At 39.2% G+C, this 20,140-nt stretch overlaps 1 protein-coding gene across 45 annotated transcripts in view; it reads left to right on the top strand.

Annotated features, from left to right (window-relative positions):
• Window positions 1-20,140, top strand: part of KMT2C (lysine methyltransferase 2C) — a 201,816-nt gene that overhangs the window by 36,751 nt on the left and 144,925 nt on the right. For all 45 annotated transcript variants that reach the window (XM_075082303.1, XM_075082304.1, XM_075082333.1 and 42 more), the window contains one exon: window positions 14,385-14,473. In XM_075082303.1, the coding sequence (XP_074938404.1) occupies window positions 14,385-14,473 (89 nt within the window). The remainder of the gene's footprint in view (window positions 1-14,384; window positions 14,474-20,140) is intronic.

The following is a 20,140-nucleotide window of genomic DNA, read 5'->3' as shown; positions in this document are numbered from 1 at the left end:
CAGCAGATAAATGAATGTTTTTTTACAGATCATATTTTAGTTACGTCAAGTATGTTAGGAAGGTGAATGCATTACCATTTGTGACACAGCTAGACTTTGTGTTGATATGAACAAGCACGTCCACAGGATAGTGCTGCTTTGAGACAACAGTTAATGCTCACACCTAAGTTTAAATAAAATGTGTCATGGGGAAAAAAAGTGTTGGCAAAATGTAGTAGTTACGAGTTGAGTATATTTAAAACTAGCAACTTTCTATTTTTCTATTAAAAATATTAAACCTATTTTATCTTGTAGGTGGAAGCGTAATGGTGACTGTGCCTTTTAGGCAGAGATTCTTTTCCCTATATTCTAGGAACTTTGAAAACAAAGTTATAATGAGAGAAGGCATGTTCATAAAATACTCTTTTCTAGAAATAATCTCTGTAGTCCACAATGGATGAAAGCATGTAATAGTTATCATCATTCTAAATAAATAAAGAAAATTATCCGCTGTTGAAGTGTCCCAAAAGTAACCTCAGCTGCTCTGCAGACACAGACATGGAGACTAGACTAGCAGCATTTACCAGCTGTGTGTAAGAGCTACGCTGCACGTAAAGGGATTTCACATTTTATTATGTGGGAGGAATGATGTCAGTTTGGTTGATTATGCCCCTTTCAAGCTGCTGTGATAATTACCTGCTTGTTACCAGAAGTGTTGAACCCATTTTCAGTTCTTGTTTGCTTTTGCTGTCATGCCCTAATTGCTACATAATTTTGTCCCTGCCAATTACTACCTTGGAGTTGAATTTTACAGTGGAAAAGTTGTAGGAAGCAATAAAGTCATTGTTTTTTAGATCGCGTAAGTTCAATAGAGTATTTTATTGCGCTGTGAAGTGTATCGAAGGACATGCTGCTCACTTCGGTGAGACAGCGAAATCCCGTGGTTCCCACTGAAATCAAGAGGACGTGGAAGGTGTGACTTTTTGGGAGAGCAAGTCCCTTGCTGTTGGTGTGGCTGTGGTACCTGCCTCAGTGGATAGACATGCATTGGAAGTAAATATATTTACTACGTTCTTTAGAGGCAAGAACTCTTAAGTTTGTTGGTTTTTCCTTATTCCTTCCCTTTTCATGCTGTCTTTTACCTGCTAAGTGAGTTTTACAAGTTGCCTTCAGTGTAGGTATTGGGTCACCTGATGTGATCCTTTATCCATAGTTTTCTATAAAGATGTAATGTAAATGGATTTCTTTAAAAGGTGCTGGGCCTACACAGTGTTTTATATTCTGATTAAAACTATTTGTTTGAATTATTTAGTAGAATAAAACCTATAGTAATTGGGTTAAGGGCTGGCTGACAAAAGACTTTGTTGTCTTTGGGAACTGTCGTTGCCTTGCTTTGGGGTTTTGGGGTGATCCTCCAGCAATAAAGTCTGGTATTAGTCAATAACAATTACTGCTCTTGAAATCTGCATATGGAATGATGTGGATGATCATAGGGAAGAGGCAAAAGTGGGAGTTGGGTTAAGCACAGTTAAACAAAATGCACTTCAGAATGAGGAGAGGGATGGTGTCCCCATGTAGAAGTGCAGGGATGGGGATACAGTCCGGAAAGGAGCATTTCTGGAAAGAGCGTGGGATGTTCGTGGCTGTGTCCTGAAGCTCTGTTTATCGCAGAGATTGTGGGATTGGCTCCTGCCATTTTAATGTGATTTGGATAGCCACAACTGAAAGAACAAAATGTTGGCAAAGAGTCATGAAGCGGACAAAAGATTGTAGAGATCTTGGAGAAAGCTCCTTTGGTGAGAAAGGTGCTCCGTTTGTTAGGCTAAGGGAGGGCGGAGAATCCAAACTCTAAAACTAAGTAGTAGCTTGGTCACAGTGGGTAATATCTCCAGCATATAAAAAGCCGAGTTCTTAAGGGTTCCCTAATGTAAGAGGAAAAGGTGCAAGAGCCAGCGGTTGAAAACAGAAGGCAGAGGAGTTCACCTAGGAAATCAGTATGAGTTTATAAGGAGGAACAAACAACGGAGTGTGGCAAAGTAAGTGTCCTTCTGAGAGATGGGCTTCAATCAATTACCGTTATTGAGTGATATTTATGGATATTAGGCTCGCGTGGATAATGATTCTGGCATTGTATCCAGTGCGTCTGTGAGCAGCCAGACTTCTGTTTTGATAGCGCTCTCTTTAGCAGCTTTTTCATGGATGGTGTAATAAATGTTGAACATCTTTGAGGTCGAAGATTCTTTTCAAGTGTAATCTTTAATACATCGATTGCAAAATACAAATGGTTTCTAAGATTCTGAGGACACAGTATACCTCAATTGTAATTCTTCTGTCATCATGAAGGCTTTCAGGTGCTTTAAGGAGAACTTTCAGTGTGCAAAAATAGAGGGGAAAAAAATCAGTTACGCAGAAGTAATACTCTAACAAAAACTGATGGTTTTACTGCTGCACTTTATGTGTGGACTGTGAACTAACCCGTGTTCTGTCCTGTCATGATATGAGACAGTACCTGGGTAAATCTGAGTAGCCTTAGGGCCGCTCTAAGTTACACCTAGCCGTATGTGTTTCCCTGGCAGTGTTGTCTTCACAAGTGGTTGCAAGTATAGCTCTTACAGAGCTGCTCTGCCAGCTGTTGATACCTGGACGTACTTCTGCAAGGTTTGATTAAGATAATTTTTGAGGCTATGTGGTCTGGTGAGTAGAACTGAGCTTTCATGCTGTAAATGTTAATTGGAAGCATATGTGTATATGTAAAAAGCAAGCTGAAATAAAAGTATAAATATCTAAGAAGCTGTCATTCCAGAAGGTCTATGCTCAGAAAAGATTAGGTAAATATACAAATAGTCCCATTACAAATCGGCTTCCATAGCATCTGATTATCTTTGTTACTTGTTTTTCTGGTGGCTTCTGAAAAAAGTTACAGAGTGAGTGATTCAGATTGTAATTTCTAAATCCTTTAAGACAGCATCACTGACACTGTCACCAAAAGAAGCTTCACTCGCTTTATTCCCTCTCCTCCTTCTCTAGCTACTCTTTCCTAGCGCTGCCCTCTCCCTTGCTGCTTCCAGCACAAACATTTGTGGACCTCCAATGAATGAAATGGGATAACTGATCTGGATGAAAAATAGCTGTGTTTTGCTGGGTATACGTTCAATCTGTGTTAAATCTTAAGCTTTGTTTTAACATAATTTTTACATCTTCATGTTTCAGGATTCAGGATTCATGTTGAATCTTGAACATTTTGGTATTTTTCTCCATACTGAACGTAATTTTTGAGAATTAATTTTGTATTACCTTAGAAACACGTTCCCTTTCCTGTTTAAACTGAAGATACCTGTGGAACTGGAGAGCAGTAGCAGAACTTGAGGACCTTTTGCAACTTGCAGTGCAGTAAACGGAGTAAGCTTACTGCTTGTGTGTCCTTGGATGATGGCCTCAAAGGAACTTGACCTGGAGGTATCAGTTGGTCCTCTTGGATGACTTCCATTGTAGTAGTTGCTGTAACAAGGTCTGCTGGGTATGTGCCCCTATCGTGTGACACAGATACAGTTTTGTTTATAACTCTGACCTGTATCGTATGACGTAGGCTGAGCAGTAGATCATTCTTTTGGTAGCACTTCTGTCGCAGCCTGATCTCATCTCATGCTGTGGGGCGTGTGAAGGAGGGGATCAGGTAGTAGAACTCCTCTAGCATCAAGTGCTGGAAAACCTATCTATTTATTAACCTAGCTTTTTTCAGGTTTTTCTTTAAGGGCATATTAAGGAAAAGAGGGAACAACTGTTTTAAAAATATTGTGAATTTATATATTTAATCTTAATGGGCAGAAGACTGGCTTGGAGAAAAAATGGAGAAAATAGCTTGGTTGAGTCTCCGTCCCTGGAGGTATTTAAAAGAAGGGTAGACGTGGTGCTTGAGGATATGGTTTAGTGGTGGACTTGGCAGTGATACGTTTGCGGTTGGACTCGATGATCTTAAGGGTCTTTTCTAACCTTAATAATTCTATGATTCTATGGATTGTAGCGGGCTGAAATAAAAACAGGTGAAATTTTGAGAACATTGGTGTACAGCAATGATCATTGTCCCAAATGAAGATGCTACTTTAACAGTCCTTTGAACAGGAGATGGAAGTTCTCTGCTTTAATTATTTGGGCCTATTTGTAACCTATCTGTAATTTTCAGAAGGCAAATTTATGTCTCCAGGTTAGAAGAATCCTCTTCAGGGGTAGAAAAACGTGTTGGACTTTTTTTTTTTGGCAGAATGCAGTGTTTCTGCCTCAGCCATGCCCCTAGAGATTGATATGTCTGTTTATACAGAAGCTTTTAAACATGTTTGAAGACTTGTATTAGTTGTGACTGTGCTTTGGAGCATTGCTTATTATGCTACTTGTATTGTTGTTTATATTTCACAATAATATTTCCAGAGTTTTATTTACTCTGGTATAAAAATAGTTTCCATGATCTGGGTTTTAGGATTTACTTCTAGTTTGAAAACAATTTTGGTAAAAGAAAAACAATTCATGTGAATTATAAATTTACACAGACACCTGTCTGATTATATTGCCCATTTTATTTTCAGGTCTATTTTTATTCTTCTGAGGTTTTCCAAGCCTTCTGAATAAGTTTTAATGGATTTTTAATTAGCAAGCAGATCTTTGTGTTTTTCCCTTTGGCTTTCTTAGGTTTAGCAGTTTTATTGAAGAGAAATATTTCATAATACTTGTTGACATTATCAGAAATAAAAATGCATTTCTTCTTAAGGAGCACTAAGGGTGCTAACAGATGGAAAGATATGTGGTGATATGGCATTCATTTCTGTTGTGGTTTTTTTTTCCTTGTCTAAATCCATTTTAGATTGGTAATGACAACCTGCAGTTAACATGCAAGAACTACTTTTCTTACATGCCATCAATTAATTTGGGTATTAAGAAAATTCTACCTAATGTGTTCTAGGCCAGCATCTTGCATAAAAGCAGGTTATTTATATCGCTTTGGGTACTGCCATTCCTTTCATGTCCTGATCCTCCTAGTTTAAGCTTATGTACATGTTGGGGGAAGCAATAGGGAAATACGCTGGTACTGTTGCTGCAGGTTATTCATCACCTTTTGTAAACAGAGGTTCAGGTGAAATCAGAGGATGGATGCCTTTCTTGGGGAATCCTGTAACATCTGTCTAAGGGACAGATGGGGAGAATTTTTTGGTGTTATTGGTGGGATCAGAAATATTTCAAAAGCATAAGAATGAATGGAGTTATTTTCTGTGTAAGCTATGGGAAGACTTGTGTTTGCCATGAGTCTAAAGCTGTGAGTAAAACTGATTTGAGGCAAAAGATACTGAGCTTTATTTGATGAGAAAGCTTGAGATGTTCTGGGTTGACTGGTGAATTTTGATAGATGTAAGATCTGGAAATCTCTCAAAACAATGTCATGTGAGCTGGATATAGTTTCTCTTAAAGAAATTGATATAATAGCCAAGAGCTGAATATTCTCATTGTTTTTTGGTTATCCTAACTGAACTGACAATGAATAAAAGCAATGGATAGAGCTTTTATTGATCATTGTATGCAGGCTGTACTTGCTGGATACAAAACCAATTCGTTGAGTAAAAACTTCAGTACTAGATCATTGGGCTGTTTGTATACCTGCACTGTGTGGCTGGGTATTGCAGCAGGTGGCACAGTCTGCACCTGCGCTTAATATATCCAGTGAGAATATTTAAAGTAAAGAGACAAATGCATTTTGAAAGAATCTTTAAAATCTTACTGTGGTAAGACTCTGGTGGACTGCAAAGTTTCAAAAGGAGATTTTTGAATATGGCTCTTAATTAATGGTGCTCAAATGACAAAAATCTGTTCAGAGACAAAAACTTCCACCAAGTTCCAAGTTACTTGGCAGCTGTTTCTCATGCATGATGACTCAGATCCGCTGAATTTTATGTATGGGATCTTGAAATCACCAGACATGAGAATTACCATCCTTACCGTTGTATTACCACCTTTATTGAGCAGAGTAGCAGGCAAACCCTGCAGTCTATGAAAGAGTAAGTACTTAGATAATTCTTAATTCTTAAAAAAGGCAAGAGCTTGGTCGTGTTGTGGATAAAAGATTTTTGGCATCGTGGCTGTCGAAACATTGGAGGAGTTAAAACTTCCCATAGCCGTCGTCATGGAGAAACAAATCCCGTGTTCTGATGCAAGTTGATGCTTATGCTACCCATCAAGAAAAAAGAGCATTTGATGCAGTGCCATATTTTGATGCAGTTTTGTGTACTTAAAGGAAGAAGTGTGGACAGCTACAGTGTTTGATGGTGCAAGTGCACATGTGAAACTCCTGCAAAGGTTAGATGATTTGTGTTTTTGACAATGTCAGTGGTCTCTCAACTGTTGGTGTTGCCATTTCATTCTCCTTGCCTGTAAAAATAGAACATGTGAAATCACTCAGTGGTCTTGATAAGCATTGCTCAGCAAATTCATTAAAGAGCCTCACACAAACTCTTGTCCAGGGGAATCATAAGAACGCAGCCACTACCAAGTCTGGAGCCAGGTAGATACACAGAACTAGCTGGGGTTGGAAATGTACAGATGGCTCTGCTTGGAGCTGCTGGTGCTCTCGAAGATTTGTCTAATTTGGTTCCTGAAAAGGTTTTAAAACGTAGTGCAAGTGCTGAAATTCTGGTATGTTGTTTTGCATCATTTTACTAGCAAATGTGGCTAAGTGCATTGGTAACAAGTGTGTAAAGGATGTACTTTGTGCAAAACTGCCAATATATGATGTGTCAGAAGGTTGTAACTGCATCAGAAATTTTTTTTGCACTGTAATTATTTCTGAGATGTGTAGAATGGTTAAGGTCTGCATGTAATGTGTTTTGTGTTACAGAGCTAGAACTATAAACTGCAAGTCAGACAGTGAGACTGTCTATCCGTGGGAAGGTGGTTCTTGAGAAATAAGAACCTGCAGCAAATTTCATGCTGTATATTGCTGAGTTAATGTGACAGATATTTGACTAAAAGTGATTTTTTCGCTTACAGAATTTGTAGATGTCTAAACAGCTTGAAAATTAGAAAGCTCTGAGAGATCTGAAAGCCTTTTTTTTATCATTTCTGTTATTTTAAATGTCTCCAAACCTGAACAGTCCATACATGTAGGTCAGGTGGCCTGGCTTCATGCTTTTAACATCAAACTCAGATTTCCTTATGCAATGGTATCACAAAAAGGTACGCAGAAGTACATTGCAGTGTAGTAGCCCTAACCTCAATATTTCAGTCTGTAACTGGCTGTAGCAGAGCTGTGACTCCACGGGTTTTGTACAGGCTCATGTGAAAAGTTGTGTGTGACTGTTACCGATAATGAATCCTCCTAGTTTGGTCCTTGGCTGCCGTGATCCTCCGTTTCTCTTGCCAGCTCACTGAGGGTGTTCTCAAATAGGTCAAACGTTGGGAAGAAGAGTTTGTGGTCTTGTTAGTAAGGCTTTCTTTCAGCTAGGATAGTCTTCATCTGCTTTGTCTTTTAAAAGAGCAGTTCCAGACTCAAACTGAACAACTGTAACTTCAGGGAAGAGCAGAGAAAACGCTGAAGACAGTTGCTTTGGCCAGAGCAGCCTCATCACCCTGCAGAGTTGTAGCTTCAGGCTGCTGGATCTGGTGGCCTTCTGCAAAATTGAGTTGAGATTAAGATTTTCCAACAGTGAGATGTCATTCCTGTTACAGTAATTGTGCCTCTTTGATTCGGGTGGACAGCTCTGACGAGCGCCTGCTGGCAGGACATCCTATTTGCCTTTTCTCAGTCTCCCATGGAAAGTAATTTTGCTCCAATATTGACCTGAGAGCCCACGTAGAAACAGGTAACCGTGCAAGAGCAGTTGAAATTAAAATTACAGATAACCCAAACCTCACCTGAAAAGTACTAATTCATTTGAGCTTCAAATTGTTGTTAGAACTGTGCAATGCAAATCCATTTTGACACGTCATATTTTACTCAAAACCTGTTTCGGGACAGTCTTTTTTTCTTCAAGAGCTCTGCATTCATTAGTCGGTTTCTCTTGTATTAGGTTATTTTTTGTTAGCAGTGACTGTACTCTAGAATGAAAGCAAAAATGCATCTATGATGTTCAGTACAAATAATCTTTAAAAGAATCCTATTTGCGTTTCTTTGAGTAGCGTAGGAAATCTTTTACAAATCTCCCTTTCGCGGGAGTACTGGAAAAGTTTAGATAAGAGACATCAGGTGGAGGCTATGTTCTTTTTATGTTTTTTCTCAGACATCCCTGATCTTGATGGCTATAATATGTTTGTTTTTTTTATTTCAGATGTTTAGTGCTCTCAGAGGTAACTGTATAAAATATAGATTGAAAAAAGTTTCATCTCTGAACACGTGGCAGCCTGGGTGAATGAATAATCCTGCGTGAATGAATAATGTCTTTTAGATTTTTACTGGTTAAAGGCGGTCTAAGATGGGAAGTTGCAATGTTTTGGTTTTAAACGGAAGCTGGATTACTTCTCTTTGTAGTAATTCATTAAAAGATTATTATGCTTTATAAATTAGAAGTATTAAGATACACACTTCTCTTTGATTATACCAAGAGACTGATAGGCAATATCGAATATATTTTTGAGATCTTTTAATAATGAAACTGAAGATCGAGCAAGTTCTATAATAAGATCGCAACGTCTGGTTCTGCTGATGTTAAAGAAAAATGTTTTCCTACAGTCTTTCACTTCTCTCTATCACTAAAAGGTCAGCTTTTTTTCAATCTTTGCATCCCTTGTGATGCTTCTATTGCACATATTTTCCATTCATTGGGGTCTTTCTGCCATTAATACACACATATCTAATACAGAAGTTAATAGGAAGAAGGTATGTATTGAGTTCTTTTTTTGTAATGTGTGAAAGAAAATGTTGTGGGGGGCAAGTGCAGAAAATATTTTCACTTGTAACTGATTGCTCAGTTAAAAACTCCTCTTAAGAATCTTTTAAATCTGAAATCAGTTTGAAGCCAGAGTCAATATGATCATGAGTTTCCTATTTTAGGCTTGTTAGTGTTTAGAGCTAGTGAAATTATTCTAGCTAGCTGGCATCTGCCTTGCTTCCGGAGCCATATTGTTCATTTTATCCAGACTTGGATGTAGAATTTTTTCAACTCATGTACGTAATAAAGACTACATTGAAAAGTAGTGTTCAGAGAGGGGGGCAAAAACCGCTTTCATTGGAGATATTTCCATGAATGGATTCTTACCTGCTTGCTGTAGTTCCCTTCACAGGGGTACTCGCTGAACCTTGAGTACTCTAGCTTATATGTAAGCACAGTTAAACTTTTACAGCTGTACTTACGACTTACGGTTCAGAAATAGTGGGAGCATGCGCTTTTGCACACCTGTTAAAAAGATTCTTGAAGAGACTGTAACAGCTTTCACTTGTGAAACTGTCGTGTGAACATTAATTCGTTACTAGCCGTGTTGGTGGCAGCACTAATTGAACCTTTTTATAAATCATTCCTGTACCATCTTCCAGGGTAGGGCTGTGGACAGATGTTCATTTAACAAAACATCTGTGCTGGTTTAGGATGTTGCTGTATCCCAGATGTTACACTGCTTTTTAAGGTTATTGGCCTTGTTTTATACATTTAGTACCATCATTGTGCTCAGCAGTTTGCAAAGCGTATGAAGGAAGGTAGTTTCTCCCCTGAATAATCTAGAGGTTTTGGCATTTGAGAAAGAGAGGGGAACTCTGGAGTGGTTCATGTGTACATGTTCTCATAAACACGAAACAAAATGCACTGGATTAGTAAGGTAGTTTCCATGGACGGTCTGAACAAATTGTCACCTGATTTTGTTGGTAGCAACTTATGTAGAACTTGCAGAAACTGGTGTCTGGCAGAAACTTCTGGGTAATCATAAACTAGCAGCCTGGCAGTGACAGACAGCTGAGGGTGGCAGCTTTGTCAGTTATTTCATGTGGTTCCAGATGTTGGCCCATGGCCTCATTACTGATCACCTTGTGAAAAGAATGAGTAAGATCCAAAATGTACTTTTGACCTACATTGTGCAATTGCTGTCACTTTTAAAAAAAAAAACCAAACCAAACAAACATAAATGAAACAAAACCCCAAACAAACAAAAAACCCAAACAAAATAAAGACCAAAAAACAAACCAAACCCAAAAAACCTAAACATGGAAAAAATGTCATGCACTAAAAAAGAAAAAAAAAAAGATAAAAGAAGTAGAATCTGATTACGGGCAAGTGAATAAGACACTTGTCCATTTTCTCGCAGCGTTGTGCATCCGTGCTGCTCTCCATAGAGCTCAGCAGAGGCCACGCAGGTGCGTGGAGATCCTCCTGTGTTAGCAAAGTCAGCAAGGCTTCGAGACAGCCTCGGCGAAGAGGGAGTACCTAATGCTCTGCTGAGCCCTGCAAAAGGTTTTTCTGGGCTCTTTTTCCTGTGGGCTAAATTCAATTAGTTGCTTACCCAGAGAAGAATTACGAGGTTTTTGTTTACCATGGTGTATTTAAAGATGGAGATTAATGAAAGGCATTAGCTAAGAAAGCTAATTGATAACAACTTTAGGATTGGGTCGCAAAGGATTTTGATAAATGACTCCATTTTATGCAAATATGAGTAAAATTATTGTAGGCAGTAATTATATTCAACTGGACTCCTAGATACATCAAAAGTGTAGTTTTGCCTTTTGTTGACTTAGTTTCGTGAAACGCTGAATGTGCTTTAAATGCTTAAAGAAGTTATTTCTCTCAGTGGATTTGTTCTCTTAAACAGAGATAGATGCGGTTTTCCTTTTTCCTTCTAAATTGAACTCCATTGTAGGAAAAAGGCAAGCGAGAAAGCCAATCGCAGAAACCTTGGCAGCAGTTCAGCCTGCGTACCAAGCCCCGCTGCCTGTTGTACTGACTAATATTTATTGTTGTTTTCTTGTAGAGTCCATATTGGTCAGGCTCTGCCTGTACGTTTTGTTCTTGGTTTGTAAGCTGCAGGAGGCGTGGCTCATCTGCGTTCGGTACTTCTGCCATCGTGGGCTGGTGGGGTTTCTGCAGTGATATGTAAAAGCACAACGTAGTTACTCCTCCTGGTAAAGTTTGGGACTGAGCTGTGAGATCTAGAGCAGAACTGAGGTTACAATGTTCCGTATAGCAATTACGGCTCGGTTCTGCCTGGCTTTGTGGGAGGGAAGCGGAATAGTCACGGGCTGTTGTTCCATAATTGTTTTAAGGCAGCAAGAGCTGGCGCTGCCGCTGTCTTGCCCCAGCAGCCTTTTCACATCCGTCTTCAGAAGGGTGAACTTCAGAAGAAAAAGTCTGGTTTCAGGAGGAGAACAGAGCACAAGTTGCTTCCCTTGCTTCATTTAAGGGGGAGTAGAATAAGTAAACAGAAAAATAAAAAATTTACAGGGTTTGCCAGTGGAAAAATCTAGTGTTACTCAAGCCATTCAAAAGCTTTATGTATAAAACTATTAAATAAAATGTATAAACTTAATGCAAATAACATTAAACAATCCATTCTTACAAATGTTGATTGCAATGATTGCAATCTCAGTCAAACATACATTTGTAGGCTATAAAAATCTCTTCTGATGATTGTGAAATGAATGTAACTAGCAAGAATAAGTTAATGATTTAATGCAATATTTTTCCCACCAGTTCTTCAGTTTTATTTAAAACCTGCACGGCACAGTGAAGGCTTTTTGTAGAATGTTTGGGGGAGGGGAACGGCAAGAAAACACCAGACGTGGTTATATCTTTTGCTGAAAGAGGCAATTATGTTTAATTAATTGAAACCTCTGATTTTCCTTAGTGTTAAATAGGTTGCTAAAATACGGTAGGGAGCTCAAGGAGTGGATACTGCTCTTGTTGAAATAAAATGTTTAAAAAGGGTTTGTGAGGTACTTTGGTGTTTAATACGTGAAATGTAGTTTTAATAAGAATCTAAAGCCGTATGTAAATTATTAAATAAACATAAACGATGGTCATCTTCCACTATCCAGTGACCTTCACCTACAGGGTTGCGTTAGAGAATAGTGAAATGGGGAACTTGTGAAGAAAACAGAATTATAATTTGTTTGTGATGATTTCAAAGTAATCCTGGTTTAGTACAAACTTGTAACTTTGCGTAGCAGACGGGTAGTTGGTGGACTAATAATTGGGATGGGGTTTAGAAATAATCCCTCCTCTTAGCTGGTTGTGTTCTGTAAAGCTTTTGAGCGTTCCTGCACCAAGGGAAGTGATTTATCTGCATTCCCATCGTTTCATTAGGTGCTGGCTGATGTGCTGGGATGTTGTGAAGAACTACAAGAAATGTAATACTTAAATGCCTTTGTTTTCTTACCATCTGCATTGTTTTTCTAAGTGTTAGAATATGTCACCTTTTTCTTGCTGGAAGAGCCTATTCTGTCTGATGAGTATGGTGTTCCATTTGCTCTACTCCCTACTCTTCATTATGGATAGGAATAAATCCTTGTGACTACTGAGAGAAACGTTTGCATCCTTCCCGCTTCCAAAACACGTGTCCACCTTCCAGCCAGCACACCGATTGCTGTACGCATGGATGGGCTGAAGGGAGGACTGTAAGACAGTTTCTGATGGTTGCTTTGCAGTTTATTCTGGTTTAAATATGTGTGAAATGTGGGATTTAAGAAACTACACTGGAATCTTACAGGATGGCAATAACTGAAGGGGTTCCTGGCTTCTGTCTCGTCTAAGGTGGCTGTTATTTATTTTGTTTTATATGTATACTGTCACTGCTTATAGATAAGCAGGCTAGGGGAGAGAGAACCTTGTATCCCTAGGGTTACCACTGCGCCCATGTTTTTCAGCATTGTCCTGAACAAATTTCATACGGGTGCCAAGAGAAGTCCTCTGTCCTTCATCTCTTCTTGCTTTCCTCCCCTCCCTCCCCGTCCCCCGACTCCTTTATAAATTGAGTGGTTTGTTTCAGACTTTGGTTTGAGCCTCATTTTGATTCTTATACTGTTCCCAACACAAATCGAAGGGATCTTGTTGGGTAGTCCAAGACAGTCACTCCTCTTCTAGCAGGAGAGCAACACGTGTATACTCAAAAGATAGTTCTAGTTCTGTGCATGTTCTCCTCTTTGATCCATGAGAACCAAAGGCATTGCACAATAGTGTTTATTTCATAGCTGATTTAGCAGTTCTAGTTCTGCAGAAATAGTTTAGATAAAGTATTATAACACACTGTACAAAAAAAGGAAATGCTTGTTTTGGAATGATTTAATAACTTTAAAAAAAACAAAAAAAAAACAGATTAAAAAAACCCCAAAAAACCCAAATCCAAAAACCTTTACCCCCCAACACGGAACTAACCCCAAACCTTTCAGAATCCTCCAGGAAAGAGGAACTGGAGCTGTTTTGGGGGCGGGGGGAGGAGGCGGGCAAGCAGGGTACCCGTGTGCTGGCCTGCATTGCATCCTGATTCAAGGCATGTTGGTTGAGTGAATGGTTGCCTGGGAGCTCTGGGACATTGGAACCGCCGAGATGCCCCAAACCACTCAGAATTTGTGTACTTGGACTCAGAAGCTCCCAGGGTCTCCCAGGCTTTCCGTCAGCATGCCAGGCAGGTTGCCAAGTAGCCTGAAAATTTGGGAGGCGAGGTGCCAAGCTCTTGGCTCCCTTTCAAATGGGCTGCTGAACAGCTGGGAATCTGGATGCTTGGGCTTCTCAACAGCCCACCACGTTAGTTGTTGAAAAGCCAGGCAGAGAAAAAAGGCTGGAATTTGTGGCACAAACCTGTCTGCTTTCCATCAGACCTTGGTTGAAATTGAAACAAATCTGCCAGGTGTTTTAGTTTTGGTGTGCTGTCCTCACGTGATGACTTTTTTAATGTGATGGCATCTAGTCATCTCTCCTAACATTTTATGTATCAAAATATTTGTTTCACTGAAAACAATACAAGTTTCAATTTAATCGCTTTAGCGTCATCATTCTATAGAAATTTCTTCCAAAGATGCTCTGGACGGATCAGTGTTTATTTTATAATGTATGTAGCTACTGGCCCGATTTTGGATTGTGTTCTCTCATATCTATCTATAGTTACCTCCTATGTGGAGCAAACAGGATGCTCATATCTTAAAATCCTGCTGATTTAATGTATTTTGATCAGTAAAAACTCGTTATTGTATTTTTGTTGTAAGAGTAATCAGAAGAACTCAAGGCGCCAACTGCTCATTCAAGTGTACCTTGAGAACATTGCCTAGAACAGGGAAAAAAAGGGAGGACACTTCTGATTTGTACAAGGCTCAAATCATGGGTTCGCTTAAATGTTACATAATGTAATGCTGACCTTTATCCCTCAAAATGAAATTATTTAAATCCTGGATAAATTTAAAACTGAATAATTTTAAAAGTGCTTTCAGTTTAAAAAGTTTTCCCTTCTTATGTTTGCAGGCCTCGGAGTAGAGGAAAAACCGCAGTGGAGGATGAAGACAGTATGGATGGTTTGGAGGCAGCAGAAACAGAAAACACTGTGGAAACAGGTAATGGGAATATAGTGTTGATGATGCCTGGTTATTACTTCTCTCTTGGAAATGCATTTAATTATGCAGGACTTTGGTAGACCAAGAATTTTTTCTTTAATTTTGTAGTACGAGATGTACATTTGGGCAGATATAAAAGAAAAAAGAAACTCTATATTATTTAAACCTATATTAATTAAAGCTATTTGAACTTATTGCTTTTAAATACTCTAATGGGAATGCCTTTGTAGTGTATTTATGTAGAGGCTCTTTGTCTGGTTTTGTAATTATGTATCTAACAAAACTAGAAGCTCTGAAGCGGTAGCTCCTATTTCTGGAATACCTGCCAAAATACAGTATTACTTACTGACCTGTATCTTCAGCTGACTAGAGCAGATTATATACCAAAGGGATAACCAGGATCACCAAATGTTAATGCTTCCTACTGCCACTTAGGAAACAAGATAAATCTCTCTTCTTGCTCTTGTAAATATTTGTTATGATAGTACCCAAATGCTTCTGTTGCCAGAGGGATCTCATTGTACTGGACCAAGTGCTGTTGTAACAGTTTGTGATTTCTGTTCCTGGCAGGTTAAGAGTCTAAAGAGACAAGCAGATGAGCTAACACACAAGATAAAGGCCATGGTGAAGAACTGTCATCTCTTTGCCAGGCGCGCGTCTGTAGCCATTTGCCTGTTTTTAACCAGGGACTGAATATGTGTAGAGGGATGAATCCTGCCAGGGAGGATGCAGGCATGGCCAACTGGCGCAAGTTTGTCGGTTTGACAGAAAAAAGCCTTAAAAATGCAGTGAAACATAAGGGTTTATAAGTTTAATTAGGTGGCCCTATATGTGTAATGAGCAAAGTGGAAGGAAGTGCAGACATGCTAACAGCCGAAGCTGGCCGTCAGGGCGGCAACGGCATGGAAATGCTGGCTGAGTGAAGGGAGTTGTGGAATTACTCTCCTACCTGCTAAGTAAAGGAGGTAGAGTTGTGAAGTCCTTAAAGATGGAGACAAGAATCTGTGCTTAGCGTAGATTCATATGAAGGACAAGCAGGGGACCTCAGAAGAGCCATTTTTGCAGCAACATCTTAAATAGACTGTACAGCATTATGGTTACAGTGGTGAAAGCCATGAAAGAGGAGGCTGAAATTCTCAAGTGGATGGAGGATGAGCTTTGACTGTATATGCTGGTCTCTTGCTATTACTTGCTAGACAGTGAATGATGTTGAGAAGGCTTTGTACTCGAGACTCTAGGCTTTGGGGAGTGTCATGATTGTTTAGTCACGACTTGTGTTGAATTTAAGTGGTGTTAATGGTTTGTGGAGGGAGTCTAGATTAAAGCTTAATACAAGGACGTTTCATTTTTTCATGCTGTCTGTTGTTTTTCTGCCCCTGGTAATAAGCTGCTGGTGGTAGTGAACTTGGATGGTCTTTTCCAGCTTTTACAAGTTGGTAATTACCATTTATTAAAGCTGAGAGTGAAAAGTTGTAGCAGGTATTTGTCTGTACGAAAACACAGTAGGGGAGAGGAAGACTACTTGTAATTGTGTCCTAGATCCCCTTTATTACTCTTCCTATGCCATGTGCTAGAAACAGTCTTAGGAAATTCAGCAAAGGGGGCAGAAAGTGTGATTATAAGTGGTAAGTTTTGTAAATTCTAAATATGTTTTTTAAAAAAACCCAAACCAAAAAGAAATTCAAGCTTAACAACTGCTGGTACACTACTATGTAGATAATTTATTGATGGTTGTAATTTTTTGGCTTTACATGGCATTACTAACAAAGTTCCTCAACAGACATCTGAGAGCAGTTTTTGCTTTGGAGGGGAGGGGGACACAGATAATTATTCTTAAGGCTCCAAGAGTGCATGTAGATCAGTCTCTCCATTACCCTTCATCAGAATCACAGTGGGCTGATGCATGTTTCTAAAGGCACAGGCAGTGGAGCGCCGTGCTAGAAACCCTGATAAACAAAGGCTCTGCTGGGTCTGCTGCTGGAAGGGATGCACCATCACTTCAGTGCTGAGCCCGAGATGGTTTTGCAAACGGTACTCTTAAGAGAAGCCTAGTAAACATGCATAGGTCTGAAATCCCATTTTTACAGGGGGAACCAGAATAGACTTGAAGGAGCGTTACTGATAGAGCAGTTTGATAGAGACAGAATTGCAGTTATGTTATTTTAAAAGTTGAACACCATATGACTCGATAGAGGTTTACTCATATTAATTGAAAAGGCTGTGACCTCTAAAACTTATTCTAAGCTCTTACCTGTGTTAGTAATAAAGTGTGGGAGGAGTAATCCCAGTTGGTTGCTCCATGTAAAAGTTCATTAATCAAATTGAGGTACATTTGTGTTAAAGTGTAAGAATTTTTACTTTGACTAAAAAGCCTGTTTTCTTGCAAATCATGGACTTGCCAACAATTTCTTAGAGTAGTTGGTAGTAACATTACAAAACTCAAAATGAGATCATCTGAACGTCTTGATGTGTGACTTCTGGTGTATTTTGAGTGTCCATATTTCTAGTTGCTTTTCCATTGTTTGTTTCATGTGTTGAGAATAATCAGGAATTCTTTTACTGTGTGAGGTTTTTATTTTGTGTTTGTTTGGGTTTGGGAGGTTGTTTCTATTTTGTTTTATTTATGGAGTCTAGCATAACTGGTGCGCTGTTGTGAATTAATTTTCATAAAATGAGAGAAGTCCATGTCATTAATGTTGTATTCAGTATAATGAGCTCTACTTTTAGGGAAGGGAGCAGTGCAGGAGGAATAAGAACTTCCCTTACAGGGAGGGAAAAAGGAGATGCCCCATATAAACCCACCTAGAATAAAGAGGTGTTTCTTGCTGTCAGATCTTTTAGGGGTGGGAAAGGCAAAAATTCTTTCTGAAGTGGCTCTTCTGTAGTGCTAAGGCATGGCAGTTTTAATTGCAGTTTGGGAAACAAGTTACTACCCTTAACAAAAATCTGTAGTCTGATATGTAAAAAGAGGCAGAATTGGAAGCAAAGCAGGGCAAGCTGTGTGCTGCTCTGATCGTTTCAGTATGGGTTATTATCCCCGCCAACTACAGTGATTTCTGAGTCCATCCCTTTTTCTGCCAAGTACTATGTTCACTTTGGTGTAAATGAACGTAGAATTCTTAAGGATGGAAAGAGGGAGATTTGGAATTGGAAAAAGGAAATTTTGGGATTTGGAAAAAAGATCTATTGGGAGCTAAGTCAACTTTTTTCCTCAAAAATGGCGCTGGCAGCTGCTTCTACTGAATCATTAGACTTCCAGCTTCTTGTCAATGTCAGGATGGACTCCTTTGCTTTACCTACCAGCCCTGTCTCTTGCTGATTTCTTGGTTTCTCCCTTACTGACTACTTTGCTTCTCAGCTTCATATTAATCTTTCCAGTTGTCTGTTACTTACTCCATTTTTCTTCACCTTGGTTCCCACCAGTGACTTTACATTGGTGTTTTTCTATCCAACCAATGTTGAGGTTACTCATCCTTCCCGTCATTGTAGCACCCACAGCATCGCAGAATGGCTGAGTTGGCAGTGACCTCTGAAGGCCATCTGATCCAGCCCTCCTGCTCAAGCAGGGCCACCTAGAGCTGGTTGCCCAGGATCATGTCCAGACAGCTTTTGAGTAACTCAAGCATGCAGACTCCATAACCTCCCTGGGAAACCTGTGCCAGCGCTCAGGCACCCTCACAGTAAAAAAGTGTTTTCTGATGTTCAGAGGGAACCTTCTGTGTTTCAGTTTGTGCCTGTTGCCTCTGGTCCTGTCAAGGCTGTCCTGCCATCAACACCTTCCACCTTTTTAGCTATCAGTAAAAGAGAGTTTGTTGTAGAATACTGTGTTTTCCTGTAGGTGCTCTTGTGTTGCTCCTCTCCGTAAGAGGAGTTTTCCTCTGATGAGTGAATCTCTTGGTTTTCTACTTCTTTTCCCCATCTTCTATTAGTTTCAGCAAGTGTCTGTATATGGTATTTTCTTGGTTCTGCATCTGAGTTGACTGAAACTGAATTCTGTGTGTTAATTCTTCGATTATTCCCTCTTTTTTTTGAGGACACTTGTAAAATACCCAACTCATCCTGGAGTCTGTAATTCTCCCTGTCTTTGCATCACATAAAAATGTTGAGTTTCAGACTCTGATCTGGGAGAAGCGCAATGAAATAAGTTTATTTCAAGTGCCGAGTCTCTTGGGAAACTCGTAGTAAATCCATCGGGTATTCTGTTTACTATCTGTACCGTGTCAACCAATTCTTAAAATAAATTAATACTTAACAGCACGCCCTCACCTCCCCATGGTGTCTAGAGACTTGAGAATTGATAATACATAAAAGAATCTGGATGATTTTATCAACTGATAGCTTCTTGCCTGCGTTCTCATCATTAGTAATGTTATTATCAGACCCAGTGATGTTGCCTGGCCAGTTGATTTCTTGTTGGACTTCACCTTAACTCCCGGAAGATAAGTTTTCCTCTGTTCAGCCTCTCTTGTCTCTGTGCAAAGCACAGAAGAACAAGAAACAAACACTTCTCAGTGGAGGAAAGTTATCTATGTAAAAGCTGCCAGAGAATTTTGGACTGATTCAGAATCTCATCTGTGTTGAAGCAGCCAAAAAAGCACTTTTCTACAGAAGAAAAATCTTGCAATATTCTACTTATTAGAGGAAATACAGTCACCTTTTGTACCAGTATGAACCATACTGAGCAAAGTAAAACACACCTGAGAGGAAGTCCTGGTTTGGGTGAATCAATGGCAAAAGCTCTTGTCACCTTGTTAACTCGAAAACCCTTTTAAAATCCACTTTGTGCTTTTCAGACAGATGCTTTGGCCTCATCACTATGTTGCTTATCGCTTCTAAAATGAATGAAAGGAAGAATTGACACCACTGAAGACATTGTCCGTAGATTAAATTTGTCCATAAATATTTGGGGCAAAAATGTGCTTTGAAAATGCACTTAAACATGTTTTAAGGCAATTAATATTCCCTGTACTCATTAGAAAAGGATTAGTTCCTTCTTTCTTACGCAGCTGACTGCTACCTGTTCAGCTGCTGGAAAAATTAGCAGAACTGAAGCATCTTGTTGTTGTTATTATTATAAACATCTTTGTATTCTGGTAATTTGTTTGTAATAAGGAAACCAGATGCAACAGAAAGTTATGTTATATTTGCCTTTAAATCATTACAGTCTTACTTGATAATCACATTTATCATTAAAATGGGCCATTTAGAAAAATCTTGATTTTTTCCTTCTGACTGATATCTCTGTCTCAGGTGTTTCGGGAGCACGTGGAATATTTTGTAGTAGGTAGAATCTGTTATTTATAAATAAATTCTAACCTCACTGAGTTTTTCATTGTGGAGGTTATTTCTGAAATGTAACCTCTTTTTTTTCATATTTATTCAATGCTGATTTTGTGGTTTTGGTATTGAACTATGCTTTTTTAAACATAACCCAACAGGTTTTGGAAGGTGTTTTCAGGGACCCAGAATATTCCACCTTCCCATTGCCCTGAAGCTTAACGCTGCTGCTGCTGTGTCGTTAGTGACATGATGGGAGAATTTGTGTTGACGTTCCCAGTCAGATAGATTGAAGTAGTAGCATGTATCTCGTGTGCCGTACATTCTTCTCCTCACTGGAAACAGCGCTGTTTCGTGTACGTTTTAGTTCTATAGATGTGTCTTAATTTT

This window comes from Phalacrocorax aristotelis, chromosome 2 (assembly GCF_949628215.1).
Source record: "Phalacrocorax aristotelis chromosome 2, bGulAri2.1, whole genome shotgun sequence".
NCBI classification, from domain to species: domain Eukaryota; kingdom Metazoa; phylum Chordata; class Aves; order Suliformes; family Phalacrocoracidae; genus Phalacrocorax; species Phalacrocorax aristotelis.
This window is presented reverse-complemented; position numbering and strand designations above follow the sequence as displayed.